Raw genomic sequence first — 21077 nt, 5'->3', positions numbered from 1 at the left:
TATCAGTTGATTTTCTTAAACGTTTTATTTACTAATCGAATTAACATAAAATTAATTTTATTCAAAGACCGAAAAAGTGAATCAATTTGTAATCAAATTTATTTTATTCTATTTTTCTCTTTAATATAAATAAATTGTACATACATTTATCAAACTATAGTAATTTTTTTCATCCTTTCATTCTAAAAAAAAGTCTTCAAGTTAAGTTAAAAAATGCATTCAATATTAAATAAGGAAAATGATATTATAACACCAATTTTTTGACACTGCACACGTGTCAAAATGTAGTTGGACGATTTCAAATTAAAAAAAAAAAAACTTTGGTTTTTCTCTTCTAAATATGTCTTTGCCTCAACTTTTTTTAATTTGAAATCGTCCAACCACATTTTAACACGTGTGCAGTGTCAAAATGATATCAAAAATTGGTGTTAAAATATCATTTTCCATTAAATAACGAGCTACAATAAATCACAATTATAAATAACATAAGGTAGCACTGTATTGAGATAATATAATCGAACAGATGCAGTTATTTTATTATTAATTAAAATTTTAAGATATAAGAAGTGACAACAGAATAAGACTACAACATAATATTTTAATCAAAGGTATTTTAAGAAGAATTAAAAAGAAATGACAATAAATTGTAGTAATGATAAATAACTAGACTGCTAGAGACTCATGTTACCTCCTAATGGGGTATTTTTGTTAACTTTAATATTAGGTATCGAAATGATATATCAGACTTTTATATGTCAGTTGAGGGAGAGTGTATCCTTAAGAACTTGCAGCAACAAAGTAGAAGCTGTCAACTGAGGAAAATGACCTGGTACTTCTAGAATTTTGAGTTTGGAAGGAGTGCCCAATTTTTTGTTCATGTAGAAAGAAACATTTACAGGAACAATAGGGTCTTTTCTGGTCTGAATTATGGTGCAATGAGGCACACGAACTCGTGGCAGAACCCATCTGAGGTCACTTAGAAACACTGTTTTAGCCACACTCAGTGCAACTTCTGGTTTCATTCTTAGCAGACTGTCTTCAAATTCTGCAACTGCAGAAGGATCGTTTGCGCTGATAGCGTATGGAGCGAATCCGTGTGCCCAATCTGAAAAGTTCTTTTGCATTGATTCGAAGATTGTGTGCAGTTCTGATCCTGTGAACCCTCCTTCGTATCCTTCTTCGTTCAAATACCTAAACAAAGTTTCACGGGCACACTATTTTAGAAACTTAACTGTATATTTAAAATTTGTTAGAAATACAGAGATAGGAATATAAAATTGAGTGAATAAAAAAATTGTTAATGAAAGAAAAAGCAGGAGAGAAAGTACCTTGGAGAAGCACCTAGGAGGACTAGATGGTGAAAGAGTTGTGGTCTCTTTGTTGCAGCCAAGGTTCCAATCATGGCTGACATGGAATGGCCGACGTAAATAGTTTTCTTCAAATTGAGCTGATCGAGAAGGCACACCAAGTCATCAGCATATGCATCGAAAGTTGAATACTTGTTTGGATTATAAAGGGAAGAACTTGCATTTGGGGTGAAAGGCAAATCGAAAAGTAGGATCTTGAAGTAGCATGCAAGGAAGGGAATAAGATAATGCCACACAGTTTGGTCTGTGCCAAATCCGTGAGCCAGAACCAAAGTTTGAGTGCCATTTCCACTGAGATTAGCATTTAGAGCATTAACTATGCCTCCGCACGCTGTTCCCATATGTTTCTTCAGCAATGGAACAGTTTAGGAACAAATTAATAGAGACATGGTTGTCTGGAGGCTAAATATATAGGACAACCTTGTAGAAAAAAAAAAAAAAATCTCTTTAATAATTTTTTTTGATAATTTTTTGATAGTGTGTTTTAAATATTTTTTTATTATTAAAAAAATAGTTCCAAAAAGTGCTCAATTGACAGTATTATGCACGTCACTTTCTATACAACTAAGCAACTTTATACAATTATGAGACGGATGACTTTGCTCGCGGATCCTTTTTACATTAATTTCAATAGTTTTGTGATTTTTGGGAGAAAAAATTCTAACAAATAACTCTTATATCAAGAAGATTTTAAATTTAATTTATATATAAAATCAATTTGAAAAATAAAATTTATATTATTTATATATTATAAATTGATATTAATATATAATGGACGAGAGAGTTTCAAAACCTACTATTATTACAAAGTTAGAGATATACATGTAGTTCATTCAAACTAATATACAATCACCAATTGATTTTAATAGAAATAAGATAGTTTTGGCATCACTTTGACATCGGATCTACAAACGTTTCTTCTTCAAAGAAACTAGACATTAAAAAATAACATTTTCACATTATATATATTAACCATTAAAACTAGAAACATGAGAAAAAAATTGATTCTCAACGACCGTGCTCAACACTAAAGTATTTGCAAAACTGGTGCTCAGGGTGCTAAAAAGTTCTGGAGTTAAATTTCTCCTAAGCCTGCATAAGGAAATTAGCGCTGAGTGCTGTATCAGAAAATCATGCTATGATAAAGGGAATTTGTCTTATTCAATTGCTTAATTTGGTACTTTCCTTTAGTGTTTTCGTTCAAAATAATTTTTAAAATATTGAGACTTGTACCAATTTACTCAATTATTGAAATTTTAATTCTCTCGTTCAAACACAAGCTCAACTCAATCAAGCCTAATCATTCTAACATCCAGTTATAACTAAAATCATATAAAATAACCTCATCAATATATACATACCAAACTACATTAGTCAAAAAAAGTCATCTTATATTGATCTAGGAGCAAAAATGCATTTGTCAAATTAACAAAATATACCAAAACTAGCTTCTTTTACCTAAATAAATTTGTTAAAACAGTTTTAAAACAACTCAACATTTCTAAACTTATAAAATGTTCTGTCTACACATAGAAACATCATAATAACTTACAACAACACTTACCATTTATGATCACTAATTAATAGAGACTCGTATAGAAAACTAAAATGATACATATAAATGAAAGAAAGCTCACATGCAAGAGAAACATAGATTGGACTCAAGAAATGAATAGAAAATCATCTTACTCAAACAGAGAAATTGATTGGTGTAAATTAAAAATTCACCGTAAAGATCATTGTTGTGGTCTTGAATCATACAAACAGAGGATGAAAACTCTTAAAAATAAATCAGATAATTCTAAAAAAGTAGTTTGTAAAGATATAATGTGTTTTAAAATAATAAACTCATTTATAAAACTTTTTTTTATATAAACATTTTTAATATTAAAATAATAAAACCTCATTATATTTAAATTTATTATCAATTTTAAAATATCATTTTCTAGATCTTACAATTAAAGAAAGAATATACTATGTGAGTTTAATTAAAATTAAATAAGTTAAAAAGTAGGTGGATTTTAATTTTTATAAATATTTCTAATTTTATTTCTCATTTTTTACTAACTTTTCAGTTTTATATCTATTTTAATATATTTATTTTATTACATTGTTTAATGTATTTGTCTTTCTCTTATATCCTTATTCTTTTGAACCTTATTTATTTAACATGACACTTAACATGTCAAATAATTATGCATCTTTATTAACTTTTAATAACTAGATGTTTAAGAGAAAAACAAATATTTTAGTCTATTCATGATTTTCTTTTTCTAACATGATCGACTGAAAATTTTCTTAAGATTTTAAAGAACTGTTAAATATTACCTAACCAGGATAAAAACTATGATACCTTTTTAATTTAATTCACAGCAATTTCTTTTAAGTACACCGACCTTTAAACATAAACAAGTTGACTTAATAACAAAGAGTTTGGGTATAACTTGACAATCAAGTTTTTCACTCAATCTTTTTATCATTATATGCACACATAAAAGTATTATAACTATAGAAAAGTTTGAGTTAAATACTAATCTTATATACCCATAAATGAGTAGATAAATTTTAAAAAAATACATTATTTATTAAGAAAAATATAGATATTATATATATATATATATATATATATATATATATATATGTATATATATATATATATATATATATGTATGTATGTATGTTTTTATGACAGCCTGGTGTAAAATCAGATAACGCATTTTTTACCAAATAAATTGTGCAGAAAGTGTAAAAAAAAGGTATAAATAAGACACGTGCCCGTATTCACAAGTTACTAAATCTAACTCAACTTAATTTCATAAAATATATATAATTAAAAACTGTTTAATAAATAAATTATACCTTGTCATATAATAAATATAATTATCCCTTGTCTATTGAAATATTTTATTTTATGAAATTACAGTTTTTAAACTTCTTAATAACTAATCCTAATTATTATTACATTGTGTTGTTAAACAAAATTCAACTCACAGAGTATTTAACATAAACTCGATTAACTCACATTAATTACACTTTTATGTTATAAGCATGCATTAAATATTTTGTTTTATTTTAATATACAAGGACTAACTTTTATGGTTAAGGTTCTTTGTCGTGATTGTAGAAGCAATAATCATAATGGTTTGAGTTTTTATTCATTTAGCTTCAATCTGCAACCATTATTGGTTTTTTTTTTATGATAAAAAAATATATTTAAATTTCCTTAAAATATTCAAAGCTTAGTTTAATATATTTTTTTGAAATTCTGTTTACTTTATATTCTTTTAATTTGAAATGTGTGATTTGAATATTTTTTTTCTCATAAAACACCGTATAAATCACTTAAAGAATAAAAAAAATAAAAGTGACTTTCAAAATGAAAAACACAAGAGATTTTATTTCCCCATACATCACGGTAAGCATAAAGTCAACAGTTGACTTGCAAACCCAATAAAAGCAGCATCAATGCAGCCACCATACTTGCTACACAATTTATTACACCACATTATTTTTTTTAATAAATTGCATTAGTTAATTTTAAAATTTTGTTAATATATATATATATATATATATATATATATTTATTTATTTATTTATTTAATTACGGATGACAATACAAGTTTAGATAGAAATTTTAATCGGCCAATTCGTTATGATTTGCTATTTCATATTTTTAGATAGAAATTAAAATAAAAAATAGTTTAAGAAAATTAATTTCGGTGTATTATTTGAAAGATGCAAACATATATTATAATTTTGAAATTATTAATTATAATGTAATAAGTTAGCATATAGAAATAATAATTATTTTAATTTATTTGATAAAAAATATTATTCAATCAATTAAAACTTAAAAAATATTCACAACATATTTTAACGTTTATTTATATATAATTAAAAAAACTAGTGAATCAAGTTGTTTTTTAATAGGACGAGTTAGAATTTTTACTCTGTTTTTAAAACTAACCAAACTGTTCGTTTTGACACCATTCACACACACACATATATATATATATATATATATATATATATATATATATATATATATATATATATATATAATTTGTTTTTATTCTTGTTTGCAATTTGAATGAAACATGACATAGTTTGTCGGCTTCAAACATTAAATAAATTATTTATTAGTTTTTATTTGAAAGACTGTTCGTAGAAGCAAGAGTCATTTATGTGAAAAAGGCTATTTTAGTGTTACCAAAAAAAGTACAAATGTGAAAAGGTAGCATTGAAGAATATCTTGAAGATTCTATGAGATAAATAAAAAAATAAAATATAATAATTGAGTTTTTGAATTGACTTTATAGTTAAAAGCAACCAAGACATTTGTACTAAGAAAATGTTTTTTTTTTAAATAATAATTTGATACACATAAATTTTATTCTTTATTATTTTTTATTTATTTCTTTTTTGAAAAAGTATAATTTTATTTTTGTTAAATATGTCAAAATGAATACCAATATACGTCATGCTACTCTTATTTCTTTTTTTCTTTCTTTATGAAAGGATGAATGTTTTAATGATTTCTTGGGCAACGCTATAGGCTTTGACATTTTGTTATGGCAAACATTTTCAATGTATTTTATTCACTTTGATTGTGAATGTAAAACACAACCATAAGTTTTTTCAAGTCAAACATAATACAACAGGAAATGTGTATACTATCCAAACCTCTCAAATGGTTTGACCATTTTCTATATGAAAAAAAGGAAAAATATTTTTTAGTTAAGCTTAGGAAATATCCACGGACTTTGTGTTAGTTGCATCGAATTGTTTAGAATGAACTAAACTTGAAACTTTAATTGGATCGTCCCATATAATAATAATAATAATAATAATAATAATAATAATAATAATAATATAAAAAAAAACTAGTCTACATTTCACAATATATGTTAAAATTAGTATTTTGCTTTTGATCAATGTTGATTATTTTCTCAGCTTACATACTTTACAAAACTAGAATTCCAATTAAGTACAGAATTATAATCTCATTTTTTTTTATTTGTCTCAGGCATTAATTTTAAATTTTAATCAAATTTAATTTTACCGACTTAAAATTAAAATTTTAACACAAACGTTATTCTATCATCTGCAATTGTATTACGTTGTAACCATTTTTCACACTTTAGCAGCTTTTGATTTGTTGTTGTCCTTTCAAATTTGTTCAATGTTTAATATATAAGAATAGACACCATTTTGTGATTCTCCTCTACTTAAGTGTCCATTTCAAGCCAATTTTTATTGTTTTTTTTTTCACGCATTTGCATTGACGACAGTGTGTATTTCATTTGTAATTAATATATCGCAATCACATTCTAAATAGTAATCAAAATTCAAGTGACTTTGTTTCTAGTTAATTTTTACAGTGGCTACAATTATTTTTGTTTTAAATTTAAAATTGTTATGTCTTTATATTATCATTTTTTAAAAATTATATATACATATATGTTTCAAGTGTTGTTATGTTAAAACAATTTCCATATTTTCTCTTCACACTTCTTTTGCATTTTGTCTGTCTATCTTTGTATCATTCTCATCATTTTCACTAGATTTATTTAATGGTCAGGGACTTCAACACAATGTTATTCTTCATGTTCCTAAGTTAGTTATCATGTGAACTTAATAAGTTTTTATCTAATTTCACGATAAATACAAAAATATTTTAGACATCGGATCGAAAGTTCATTTAAAACAATTTTTTGGTTTCTTGTTCTAGTGCTATATTTTCTTCATTCACATAAGTGATTCTTCAATAGATTGAAAAATTGTTAGAAGTGTTTTAATACTAAAGTTAGCTCCACTTATAATAAATGTAATAATGTATTTGACTTATATTTATAATTATCTTCTTGGACTTTTGATTATAATTAATCTAACCACAATCAAATTTCATTTATATTCGAACGACCTATCATGTTATTTTAATTGGTATAATCTCTATTACACACTCATTAAACTTAGAGTTCTAATTATATATCAACTTTTATATACTCTTAATGATAATATTTATACCTGAATTTTAATATTTGTGTAGAACTGTTTTTTTTTTTTTATTTATAATTGAGATGGTCATATGGGTGCAAGTAATTTTCATTTAATACTTTTAAACAAATATAAACAATTTATATTAGCTTCCTCTTATTGAGTGTTAATGTTTCATAATAAACTTACCCTTTTAAGTCTCGTATCTTTCCCTATTAATTAAATTTAATTTCATCTTTTCCAGAATAAATTAAAAAAATTAACAGAAATATATCAATTGTGAATAATGTGTTAGTTTAACAATTAAATCCATATGAACAATATGTAAACTACCGAAGACTAAAACATCAACCCGGGCATATCAGAATGGAAACACTAGCTATGTTACAATACATATAGAAAATATGTGAGAATTAATTAAACCTTCCTGGTTTTCATAAACACTTTCGTTTTAGTTTCACTTTAGTGAGAGAATTCTTTTAGAGGGATTTAGGATTTCATATTTGCGTACAGATTGAGTTTTCGTTGTATTCCTTTGCTCTGTATACTTTTCTCTTTTGTCTATCTCTTCTCTTATTGTGTGTGTGGAGAAAGAGACGGTATACGCACACTGTATGACATCTTAAAGTCTACAGATACGACCAATTGCAGATCCAACTACAGATAAAACAACCTTACTTTAAGCAGCAGCACTCTAAAGACAAATATATGGGAATAATGAATGACTACACAAGAACAAGGTCTAAGAAAAAAACTCACACAAAAATGATTTTATTTAATATACATGAATTCTAAAATTTGAACATAATAGCTAAGAAATAAAACTGTTCCCCTCACTAACTAATATACAATTTATGGTGCCAAAGATATTTTCCTACAGTATAGTTCATGAGAAGTACAACAGATACAGAGACAGAGACCAAGTGATGCCGAAGCGGAGAGTGCACCTGTCGTTGAGGACCAGGAATCTTACCACCTGATTTTTGGCTTCACAGAATTGAGGTCTATATCAGACAACATTTTGAGAGGCAGGCCCGCAATTGTTGACGAAAAATATTGTTTAGAACTGCATATGCATGTTCCGATTTCTGCGTGCCTTTGTAAAAAAACAGTTCCGATTTCTGCGTGCCGTTGTAAGAAAACAGTTGGAAAGTGGAAGGTGAATTAGTTCAGAGCATAATGGACTCGTTCAAGAAGTTGAACCACCTGATTTACAGAAACATTGGGGGGTAGGAGTGGCTTCAAACTTGGTTTTGCTATATCAGGTGGCTCGGAAGACAAAATCATCTTTTGCTGCATACTTGTCAGCTCTAGAAACTGGGTTAACACGTCACCATCAAGTATCTTGGGTACTCCACCCTAATATGAATTAGATGTAAGAAAACATGCTTGGCAACATATTCTTTTCAATAGTTGTGTTCCTTTTAAAATGCTTTATCAGGAAGCTAAAATGGAATTTCCTTCAAATATGCTAAATCAAACATGAATTAAAGGAAAAAGAGCACGAATCAAGGATATGAACGGCAGAATCTATTCTATGTAATGATTGAGTCAACCATATTCAATCAGTGAGCAATATTTATTCTAAGAGGAAAATTGAAATGAAAATGAATCATCACATGATAATAAACTGAAGTGAAGTACTTACCCGAATTTCACGACGGCGAAACTCGTTATGATCATTTCCTAGAACAGGTGCGGTCAACTGGTGGACAACAAGTCTTTCTTGCACAGCTTCTAATAACTCATATTCTTCCCTGTACACAGGATAAATGGTGTTTCTCATACATATAGAAAACTAATGCCTAAGTAAAAAGCACAAGAGCTTCGCCTCCCAAAACTCGTCAATCCGCTGAAAGGTGCTAATTATGTATGTTAATAAACAGCATCTAAAATTTTCACTAGTGCTGAAATTATGGGTTTTTGGTACTGGGCATAGAGGCTTCGTATATTCTATAATCCTAAAGGATACTCCAAGATACGGTTCATATATTCTAACAAACAGAATACCATTACAAGTATGGTTTGCTAAAAACATTTTTAACATTCACATCTTCGAAACAAAGCAACACGCTCGTAAATGACGCTACCAACAAAAATTGCCATTCCACAATCCCTCGTCAATAAGGGAATAAATATCAACAGCTAATGTATTATCTTTTTATCCGTACATTCAGTTTAACTGAATCCTCAAAGGGCAATCTTATTCTCAGCGGATAACTGGCGCAAGTGAAAATTTAGATGGAACTCAATGTTTCTACTTACTGTTTCATGTAAATTATCAAGGCTAAAACACTAAATGCAGTAAAGTTAAAAAAGAAAAAGATCCTATATTGGAACACATGGTCAACCATATCATCATCAAGACAATAAAATATCTTAGTACAAGGATCATCCACATTCCACCCCATGTAAATTGGACTGCAGTTGCAAAAGATTGTGTCAGAAATTAGGGTGAAACTGTATGCACGTAATTATTTTCTATTATGATATCAATGATATACCAGTGTCAATGAGACGAAAATTTACAGATAAAATAGCAATGAAACAGAATTGTAGATTCAAGGTCTGAAGCATAATTTAAGTTGTTATTATTTTTTATCTTCTAACTCAGAATATTGTTCATTCCAGGAACAATGGTTCCCTTCCCTTCTATTATTCTCTGCCTCTAATTGATTCGCCACTTCTCAGACTCGAGGCTCTTGTACATATGCAGGTAGTTATGCCTACATTACATGCAAGTCGTGCCATTCAGGGTCTATATCCCTGCTCCTCGAAGTATTTAGAAGGTGGCGAAGATACGCAAAAAACCATAGAAGAGTACCATATTTTGGCTTAATTATCTTAATATCACAACTTCTGAGAAAAGCTCTTGGTTTGACTCAAAAAAGTAATAAATGAATTTCCTTTTAATAAAACTCATCCATGCTTTTAAAATGGACCAAGGACCACAAAATGTTTGAAGTCCTTACTTGGTTAGACCAGGAAAGCTATAAATCTATCTCAACCAAGATCATGCAAGATAAAAAGTTCCACAATGACCAAACTGAACCCAACTAATGTTCAACTGGATATTTATTGAGAGTTACTGACAGCATATTTTGGTACCTTGATAAAGGGATGAAGATCATTATGCTTCCTAACAGGGTACTGGCAATAATAGTATTTTGAAGTGAATCAACATTTGTCTTGGGGCCATTGCCGCCTTGCAAAACATCATCAGCTGGAAGTCTGTATGAATATGAGCCCTGAGTAATAAAACATATAAATTACCGAAAAAGCAAATTAAAATAAAAGAGGGGATGAGTACAAGTAAATTGACAAGTTACAGAACAAGTCATCACTAAACCCAACAACAAAATTATCAATATGAAAGATCATCAGTGTTCTTCTGAGAGCAAAGAAGCTAATCCAAAGTATAGAATCACCAAAATATAATGCCAAAATACATGAAGTAGTAATGAATGGGGCTTGTGAAACATAGCAGAGCCCTTCTGGTTTAGGTAGTGCTATTGGTTGCACCAATCACAAAACATATATAGGCCATAAAGTATGAGCTACTGCACCAAGACACTTGATGATTCATTGCAAATACTTTTTTTGGAACACTTCTAAGAGAGATTAACTTTTTTTATATTACATTTATAAACAACAGTGTAAAATAATGCTTTGTAAGCAATAATTCTAGGATTCAAGTCCATGTATCTGTCTTTATTGGTGAATAGCATTATTTCCATTATCATAGAATCAGAATGCCAGAGAACATTCACCTTTGGTGCATATATCATACAAAGAAGAAAGGACTATAATTGAAAGAATAAAAACAAAAAGGTTTGTTTGGTATTTTGAGTCACGTATGAAGACATGCTCTAGCACAGTTCACAGTTGGATAGCAGACAATTATCATTGAACAAGTGCTTAACGAGTAGAGTCTCATGTAATATCAAAATTATCTCTTGAAGAGTAATTCACATCACCATTGCAGTGATCGATTACAGAACTGGGCAACCTCAGCTTCAAACAAATCAAATTTTCTATAAAAGTTACGAGATTTAAGGCATATTAATACCCATTCTTCCAGGACATTTAAAGGATATACCTTCTGTACGCTCAAGGCAATCTCAGCCATGAAATAAGCACAGCTTAGTGTCATGTTGCATTCAGTACTCGCATTATCTGATGCAGGTAACCAATAACAAAAATATGGTTAGAATCTTACTTTCAGGGGGAATATTAAAAAAAAAAAAAAAAAAAAGAACAAATAGCTTTAAGCTTGCTAAAAGCATAAAAATAGGCTCTTTTTTTTTTTCAAAATCTTAACCAGCATTGCAGCTTGACATGGGCAATACTAACATATCACATTCTACTAAAGATAAAGTCATTTACACCATTAAGCATGGTACAAACAACACAATCCAGTCACACCATGAAAGCTGGGTGGTACTGAAGCTTTGAAAAAAACTTGTTATCATACACAAACTACAAGGTCTTACACTGTTATTCGTATTTTCAAATGAGATTGCATTGATTCCACCATTCTTTAGGAAGACCACTATGTATGTTACATGAGCAGGCAAAATATTTAATAGAAATTAATATGATGTTCTTCTATTTCATTCAAACATAATCAGAAGTAACAGAAATGGGATATTTTGATTAGTAGCAACTGGCAAAACATTATAGTTTACATTTTGAAAACCCAGGTACCAGAGAAAACAAATTTTTAAAGATGAAAGTAAACCCTAGAATTGAATTGCACAAGGAAAACCATACCTTCCAAATGATTTGAACATAAAATAGCAATGCCTCCTTTTCGATCCGAAACAACAGCTGTATCAGCATCCATCAAAATGCAATCAGCAACTAACCTTCGTGATGGATCACAGCAAAGTTGCTCCAATTTTCTAGCTTCCTAGCATAGAACATACAAACTAAACATGTTCAGCAGCACTCAGACTTTTCTAAATGAAGGAACGTTATAAAAATAAAAAAATATCAATCATAAACTATTAAACATACAAGATAACTTCTCTTTCGTAAACAAAGGTTTCATTAAGATGAAATACAAAGATAGAAATGAAAGAGGGGATCCTCGAAACTGAAGAAATTGAGGCTGAAAAACCAGAAAGACATGGGTTCATAACATGAAAATGCAATGCATACCGATGAGTACTTCTCATTTCGCACCTCAATCATAACACCACAATTTTAATACAAATGGAAATGAAGACAGGTATAAGAGGCACAAAAAATATAAAGTCTTTAAGAAGGAAAGGAGTACCAAGGATAAAACTAATTTTTAGTTTAGTCCTTTAATTTAGTTCGAAAAATAAATACACTGAAGACAGCCATCACCACTCACCTCATGATAAGAAAATAATATGATTCCATCACGACAATCACCAACTGCAATTCTTGTAAAATGTGCACTCAAAGATGTTATCATGTGGTGCGTCCTTCCCATAGCATACCTTCTCACTCTTTGAGGATTGTCATTAGGGAAACCACAAACATAGAACTGAATAGCAAGAAAGTAACCTGATGAGAAGACTGTATAAAGCAAATGAAGATAATAGATACAAAACCTTCTGATTTGGAATCCTTTTGGGAAAGTTAGGAAAGTGAGCAAGTAACAGAACGAATGGAGAATAGGGCAAGAGATTTGCTACTTACAGCATTTCCAGCAGATGCCAAGAAGTAACGATCAAGATAAGGACAGATTTTAAAAACCACCCCTTGCCATTTTGTTGCATAAGCCAATCGGAATTGCCATACTTCATTTTCATCAAGTTTGATGCCATCAGAACTATTATCATCAGGACTGCTGCCAAGGCTGCTGCTCGATAACTGTTCAGGAGCATATGAAACAATTTCATGGAATGGCGAAGTTTTTTGAGATGATGACCCTCCCTTTGAACAGAATGTCATTGAACCACTATCTGAATTTTGCACATGAACAAGACAAAGAACAAGAAGACGACCCTTGCAACTGCAAAAGAAGCAACCTATTAGAATATGGTAATCAATATGAAGCGCATAAATTTCAAGAACAGATGCACATATTAACCTTTCACCACCATACATGCAATACATGGTTATCAAAGTAAATATAAGCAGTGTTTTACACTCCCACATGTTCTTCATGAAAAACTATACACGACATGGGACCTGATATTTTCTTTCTCATGGAGAAAATTCTAAGCAAAAGCTAATTGGTTCAGCATACGCCAGCTCTTAATCAGAAGAATAAAGACATTCTGACCAAACCCGTCTCCTCTCAGACTTTTACATTAAACCTACATACTTGGTAAAGCTACTAGGTTCAATGCATCTTGGGAAATATTAGTATCTTAATTTCTCTCTTGTAGATTCTTTATGCATTAATTATCTTTGTAATACTCCTGAATATAAATAGACCATTCTGCTGGGTGCAAAATACACCCGAGCATAATCAGAAAATTGCATCTCATTCTGCCACATAAAGATTTCAGGAGCCCACCTGTTTAAATCTCTGTGGAAAGGAGGAGGACCGTTCAGAAGACTATAGTGTACTCTTAAGAAAATTTACATTTGAGACTTCAATGAACAAAAAGTTCAACTGAGTCCCAAACTGGTGGATTTAAGGGCGGTGAGGTAGGTGATGGAGCTGGTGTTTACTGGTTATTACCTGAAGCTTCATTAATCAATTATACTGCTTATCTTTTATTCATTGCATTATTGCACACTAGTAGGACTCAGTTGTCACAGAAGCACGAATCAAACTCTTCTTTTCGAGAGTTGAGATGTGTACACTCCTTGAGAAGGAACTTGCAAGAAGCTCACCAGCAGCTCAGCTCGTTTAAAGTCATAAAAGCCATGTGCAGTTCAGGGAAAATTGGTAGCTAGCAGTTTCACAATTTGATAGTAAAAAGGAAAGAAATTCCTACCAATGAGCTTGTGAATTTAAAACAAAGAAGGAAATTCAAAATATAAGGAAACCTAAATGTCATACCTTTCAGCTTCACCACTGGGCATTATGGCTGGACCAGAAGACAAACTAGTTCCAACAACAAGCACTTGCTCACTTCCAACTCTTATTAATTCCATGGATTTTCCTGTTTCACCATGTTCAAGTCTAAAAGTCGACACTACTGATCCACTTAGGGGATCCACACAACATATGTCAGACAGACATGTACCACAATTCAGTTCAGTCCTCATCACTAGCAACATTTTGCTTTCATCGTGATACAGGACCTTCCTAGGAGTGCCCTCTAAATGAAACTTCTGCATATTAAGTCTCTTGCTGTGAACCATCTCCACCTAAAGTATCGAGTCATAAATACAGTACAAGTCAAAACAGCAAAACAATAAGAACCACACAAAGCATAAAACAAGAAATGAAAAAGTGGTTATTTCTTGGTCAGCAAAAAGCTACATGCTTCTCATTTTGAATTGAGTATGTAATCTAAACCTAAATCATATTAATTAACGGAACTTATCTGTTTCGGACTGAAAATCAACTAATAATATTTGGAAGACAAGATCATAGAATAAAGCAGGGTCCTCTGGTTTATGGGAATTCAAATGCAGAAAACAATAGAGAAGATAACTCACAACACAATGGTTTCTCCAGACCAATGTGCATCTAATTTTACAACAATGAGAAAGAGAGAAACGAGAGAAATTTGGGATAAAATGAGTGATCCAATGGAGATAGAAAGAAAAAATGTTTTATAAAATGTATGAACTACAACTTTTACCTAACAATTTCCTCCCCTCACTCGGCCCCCACCCATTTCTCATCCCCCTCCCACACTTGCAAATATTTCCCAATTATTGCTATCCACTCTCCAGTTACCAGCTGTCCATTTGCACAACTAATTTCTCATCTGACTTTCCCCAACCATTCATTCATAATTTGGTTACTACTTTACACTAACCAAAATTATTGTAATATGCACCCTTTTCCATCTCAAACCTCCTATATATTTTGACCGTGAGCCCCAAGGGTGTGACATTATCCTCCCTACACCCAAAAATATGAACAATACTTACTAGACACCATTAAGAAACGGGACCAGCAAAAATTAAGAAATGAAATGAGACAATCTAATAAAATTATGGTATATTCACCACAACACAAGTTATATAATTGATAGTAATCACAACAAATATATCTCAGATTTCTCTGTGCATTTAAATATACCATCTACAAGTATCTTCAATGCAATAATTTACAAAAGAAAGTGCGAACAGAAAAATAAAGGAACAAAAAAATATGGCGGCAAGGGATGCTGTCATATGATTTTCTTACCAGATGTAAACAGTTTTCTGCAACAAACAATATTCCTTTTGGACACTCAACAGAGCAAACAGGAGTCACATGTGTGGAAGGTTGAAATGAGATAGAAGTATATGAAAGGCTGTGTCTTGCACTATGCAACAACCAAGGCCTATCACTAAGAGCAATTATATCAGCATCCAGTGTGTCACCTAGTGGCACCAAGAAAACTGGAGTAATGCCAATGCGTCGAATGGCAATCAATTGAAGTGTTGAAGGAGGGTCGTTTCTCTTGCCTAAAACATTACTTGCAGAATTTACCAAATTTATAGAAGATAAAGCAGTATCCACCATATTTATTGGTGATGATGGACATGGTTCCACCGGCCACTCAAAGCGGAGGAGCATTCCATTCCTCAATCCAGCAAGAACATAATACTTATCAACAAATACAAGTCGTACATCTTGAGGTACACAACCACTGATGGCAGTCCCTATTGTATTAGTCAATGAAATTGTCCCACAAGCCACTACTGTAATTCCTCCACCTGGTGCAAAAAACCAAATTTCCACAGACGGCCTGTGTGTACCAATAACAAAGGTTTTACTGATGTCCACTCCACTTTGGAAAGAAGAGATGTTACTATTATTTGCTGAAATGGATGAATTGGATGGTTTTCGCTCAATTTCTTGTCCAGGGATGGAAATGCATGATAATTCATTCTGCAGTACCAAATGTTGCATTTCATAAATTTCATATTGATAAGCTGATAGCAATCTAACCCCAAGGATAAACAAAAAGCATGGGTTAGAGGTCGACACAACTATGAAATTATGCCCAACTGCCCCCAAACTGATACTCACATTGTCTGGAGACCAAGATGTGGAAATAGGAGAGGGCAAAGGGATACCTTCGGAATGAGCAGCTTTAGTGGGCAAACAAAGCTTAACAGTACAGCGGTGGATCTGAACAAGTACACCATCAGTCACAAGGCCACATGCCAGAGTACAGACATCAGGTTCGAAACCAACTGAATCAGTCACATCAGTAAAACTTAACCCAACTGACAATATTCTGGTTTCCTCAACAAACGATAGAACTAGAAAAGAATGATGTGAATCAGTAATTTTCATTCTGACAGTCCAAGTACCAGTTACCCCTTGATATATAGAAGCAGTCCTGTGTAGATTTTCCACATTAATACCATTTCGAATTATCCTTAATGACCCCTCTGGAGCCACACCACAGCAAGCAAACATTTGATCATGCTTCTCATCACGATAATCTACAACTGCCATATCCAAGATTGGTGCAATGTTTTGAATAGGGTTTGTATAGCATAGCCTTCCATCTTCCAATTTCAGGACCACACCATCCCCCATTTCCACAAGGGCAGCTACATATCCACCTTCAACCCATAAAAGTGCTTTACACGGCAGACCTTTATAGAGACACTCAGACAGATTAACCTTAGGGCCTTCAGAATCAAAAAGAACTTCAATCATAAAAAATTCCCCAGTATCTACACAGAAGATCATCCTAGGATCTCTATTATTTTCAGGTGCCCAACTCCATGAGCATATGTATTTGTAGCCTGAATTAGCACCACCATTGTCACTGTCTATGCACATAGGATCATAATCGCTCAGTTCCAACAAAGCACAGGCAGCAACATTAAACCGTTCATCGTCAACATCGTGTAATTTACAAGAGTCATCCACATAAGTCTGCTCTTCCATGGCATTTGGCAAAATGTTCAAGTTAGTCTTATAGACACAGAATGGATTGCGGGGATCTCTAAGATCCATTAAGAGAACATCACCAGTCCTGAACAGGAATGCAAGTCCCCCAGAGTTAGGAACTTCAGCAATGTCATATGCCAGAGGCCCAGCTTCAGCATACTGAGAAATAACAAATATTTTGTGTGCTTTAACATTCCATTCCAATAATAGCAATTCATTTTGAAGGGATCCCCTCCTGTAGTGCAAAAAAAATGCATGCTTCAGTGAGTACACAGCAGAAACAGAAGATAACTTCCATCACAGAGGTGTATTCGAGGCAGAATAAACTTGTGAGAGTGGCCAACATTGTATCACCTCACCATACCTATTTATAATAACTGCAAGTACAGGATTATACTCTTTGCTTGGTTGTCTGGAATCTTGTGAAATGAAGCAGATGCTCCAAATGGTACCACGCATACTGGTTCTTTGGGTGCTTCTGGAAGAACTTGCAGTTCCTTCACTTTCCGAAGGATATAGAATTCTCTAGAATTAAGCAAAAAAGATCACAAGCATATTTCTTCAGACATTAATCAAATTATCAAAATTAGACAAAATAAAAAATACAAATAAGATAACAATATATACTGTTACAAGATGAAAAGAAAAAGAAAAGAAAGGTTGGTAAAAGAAGCCGATACATTAGAACCTTCAAAATTCAATCTCTTCAAAGATCCACCAAAAATCATGCCCTATATGTATGTCTAGTTTATAGCCAATACCACCTTTAAAAAAAAAAACAGTTCTCTCTCATATTCATATACGGATTTTGCTGACACAAATAAAGCACACGGGCATGCAGCTTTTCTAAAATGAAGAATGTTATAGTAATTTTAGACCTCATCAATGATATCACCACTGGACATCGACATAGAAAACATAACCAGCCGATCTTCGTATGCACTAGAAGCAATAAAACAACCACTGCAGAAAGAAAAACATAGGAATTAGTAATATTCACCAAAAAGGCTTACCATGCTTTTTTCCGTTTGTCATTAGACAATAAGTATAAAACTATTCATGAGCCTTCATCCAACAACTTAAAATTTTAGATGAGTAAGACCTTGACATGATATCAAACCTGTTTAACCATGAGGTTTTTGATGCTTCAAAACTTTTAAATTAAAGTTGAATACCCACACAAGATGGGACAAAGGAATGTACATGCTTTCAAGCACAAGGGACTCTTGTATGAAAGGTTGTGCTAGACATAAAATAATTCATGACCCTTCACCTAATGGTTTCAGTTTTTTAGAGAGTTCGCGAAGAACAAATGTAATCATGAAATTACTCTATTGCGTACACAAGAACATATCATAGCAAAAAAATTATGAAAATAGCTCTCTAGTGTGTTAACAATACAAGTCACCTAACCGACAGTGAAATAATTCACTGGCATTAGAAACTGGTTTATTGGAAGGATTTAAATTTAATCTATGGGTGCAGTGATAAAGCTTAATACTGTGTATAAGAATTTAGGATGGAGTCTAATTAAAAGCTATAAAATAGATTTGTAAGATGGTATTTGTACCTCACATATATACCTTTGCTATATTTCTAAAAGATGAAGAATCTCCAATACATCCTTCTCACACCAATGACTATATATCTCAAGGTACAAGATGTTTGTAAATATGATTACAAAAGTATATTTAAGATCTGGAGATCCTACCAGACATGATACCTATTTATTATTAACCAAAGTAATTTATGTGGTTGACCTAGAAGCTCGTGTAGACCAATGATGAGGACTTCCTTATTGTTTTGCAGAGTAATATATGTTTACAGAATGGAACTGAAACACATAACTGAGAGATGGTAAAAAAGACAAAGTAGATGCTTTCCAAGAATTTCTGTGACCAGAAAAAACATCACCTGGAATCAACGGCTAACCTTCTTCCAGGAAGATCCAATGGGTTTCCAGGAATAGACATCTGTATATGTGTTACAGAAACAAACCTACAAAGATGCATAACTAAATTAAAAAATTAAAAAAATAATTATTTTTGGATTAAATAAACTTTCAGCACTGCCAAAATTGACCATCATCATAAAATTGATCCCACCAAAAAACTTTCAGTTTTTCTGATGCTCAACATCTAATAAATATGTGAATTTGATCCCTGCAATTACTCTGTTACTTTTGAATTAATGGAATAGACATGCTGATTTGATAGTATCATACGCCACATACTTGGAAATAACTTAATAGAATGATTGCATGCCAACATTGATAAAGTTAATCTCAAGACCAATTTCAATATGGATCAATTTCGTAGGTGCCAAAATCTTATTTAATATCGTTTTTTTTTCCACTAAATACGGTTCCTGACTTGTAAAGAACAGTTCTGATGTTCTAAAAATGCATTAATGAACCGAAACTGGAAACCCTCGACCATAACGTCTTATACCAATCCAGTGAAAAAGAGAAGAGACAAAGACAGGGCAAGCAAACCTGTGCATTTCATTGCAAAACGTGAGCAACGACAGCTTCCCAGAATCGGATGTGGCAACCAAAAGGTCTTTACCCCACAGCTACAGAACCAAATAAAAAGGACTAAATAAAACCAACCTCGGCATATAAAAGTAATCCACTCACAACAACAAATAACTTCATCGATTCAGAAACAGGCAGATACAATGGTTTCCTTACAAACTGAACACAGTTAGAAAACCGAGCAACACACCTGAGGATCACGTGCACGAAACTTCTCGTTCCAAGGCAATATGGCAAGATCTTTGATGGTGCCAAAGACGGGCTGATCACACACAGATTGCACATTCCCATCATCCTCAATAACCACCAATTCAATAGAAGTTTCCTGAAATCACAAATAAACAGGAGCAACACAAGATGTCATCCCAATCTCAATCAAAACAATATGACAAGAGAAACACACGGTTCGGCTCGGCTCAGTTCAGTTAATTACACCAAATAGAAGACCTACTCTACACTGCAGCGTGTAGTGGCAACACACCATAAGCTAGATTTTCCGTAATGCACGAAACAAAGAGACATAGAGGGAAAAAGAAAGAGAAGAAGCTGACCTTGCCGAAAATGATGTCATCTGAGGAGGGAGAACGAATGTGAGCGTAGAGGACCTGAAGAACGACGCTTCCTCTGAGGACGCATTTGGAGAGGTAGTAGCGCGAGGCGGAGGAAGAAGAAGAAGGACCAGACTTCGCTGAAGAGCATTCCTCTTCGGAAACCGCCATTTCCGAATAGTTGCCCCTTAGGTTTGAGTTGAGCGAATTGATTCAATTTGGTAGCTCAGAAATTGGAGAGTACGAATAGCGTTCATCGAGAGTTGGATAACATGGTGACGATTATGCGCTCACACAAAAACACACAGTTCCAAGTTCAGTAGATGATGAAGATGAAGAAGGAGAAGAAGAGGGCTCCTTTACTTTCGTTTTCGTATTTTTCCTTCTTTCATGTCTCAGCAACAAACAAAATGGAGACACACACTTTTTTTTTTATTATTTATATATGTATTTTTCTATATTTATTCAATTTTATTTATTTTTCTATATTTATTCAATTTTATTGAAAATATACTCAAATTTTTTAATGTGCAAAGGTTAATATTTGATGATTGGATTTTTATATGCATTCATGGCATAAATATTCTATACGCTGTAGTACAATAAAAAATGTCACAAATATT

At 32.0% G+C, this 21077-nt stretch overlaps 2 protein-coding genes across 5 annotated transcripts; both read right to left on the bottom strand.

Annotated features, from left to right (window-relative positions):
- Positions 1-518: 518 nt before the first annotated feature.
- On the bottom strand, positions 519-1728 carry LOC106756955 (strigolactone esterase D14). Its single transcript, XM_014639549.2, has 2 exons — positions 1329-1728; positions 519-1191 (listed from the first exon to the last, which is right to left on the bottom strand). Exons 1-2 carry the CDS (start codon positions 1706-1708, stop codon positions 756-758), a joined length of 816 nt encoding a protein of 271 aa, XP_014495035.1. The 5' UTR covers positions 1709-1728; the 3' UTR covers positions 519-755.
- Positions 1729-8107: 6379 nt separating this feature from the next.
- Positions 8108-20864, bottom strand: LOC106757619 (splicing factor 3B subunit 3). 4 transcript variants are annotated; one of them, XM_014640333.2, is made up of 16 exons: positions 20458-20864; positions 20097-20231; positions 19865-19944; positions 19285-19368; positions 18249-18333; positions 17735-17895; positions 16492-17605; positions 15661-16350; positions 14356-14666; positions 13038-13353; positions 12727-12882; positions 12138-12276; positions 11464-11540; positions 10473-10612; positions 9013-9121; positions 8108-8723 (listed from the first exon to the last, which is right to left on the bottom strand). In XM_014640333.2, exons 1-16 carry the CDS (start codon positions 20623-20625, stop codon positions 8529-8531), a joined length of 3960 nt encoding a protein of 1319 aa, XP_014495819.1. In that variant the 5' UTR covers positions 20626-20864; the 3' UTR covers positions 8108-8528. The 4 variants fall into 4 exon arrangements, with proteins under 4 accessions (XP_014495819.1, XP_014495818.1, XP_022635029.1 ...); XM_014640332.2 differs by having other exon boundaries at positions 15661-17605; XM_022779308.1 differs by having other exon boundaries at positions 8108-8485; positions 15661-17605.
- Between the last annotated feature and the right edge of the window lie 213 nt (positions 20865-21077).

Source organism: Vigna radiata, chromosome 3, assembly GCF_000741045.1.
Source record: "Vigna radiata var. radiata cultivar VC1973A chromosome 3, Vradiata_ver6, whole genome shotgun sequence".
NCBI classification, from domain to species: Eukaryota; Viridiplantae; Streptophyta; class Magnoliopsida; order Fabales; family Fabaceae; genus Vigna; species Vigna radiata.
This window is presented reverse-complemented; position numbering and strand designations above follow the sequence as displayed.

Bases quoted from the DNA above. Each gene is read 5' to 3' on its own strand.
- LOC106756955 (XM_014639549.2), bottom strand. From the start codon at position 1,708: ATGGGAACAGCGTGCGGAGGCATAGTTAATGCTCTAAATGCTAATCTC. The intron at 1,192-1,328 runs GTACTTTCTCTC...AACTTTGTTTAG, and splicing joins CTCCTAGGTGCTTCTCCAAG to GTATTTGAACGAAGAAGGAT.
- LOC106757619 (XM_014640332.2), bottom strand. From the start codon at position 20,625: ATGGCGGTTTCCGAAGAGGAATGCTCTTCAGCGAAGTCTGGTCCTTCT. The intron at 18,334-19,284 runs GTGATGTTTTTT...TTCTTTCTGCAG, and splicing joins AGGTTAGCCGTTGATTCCAG to TGGTTGTTTTATTGCTTCTA. The intron at 11,541-12,137 runs GTATGGTTTTCC...TACCTGCATCAG, and splicing joins ATGTTCAAATCATTTGGAAG to ATAATGCGAGTACTGAATGC.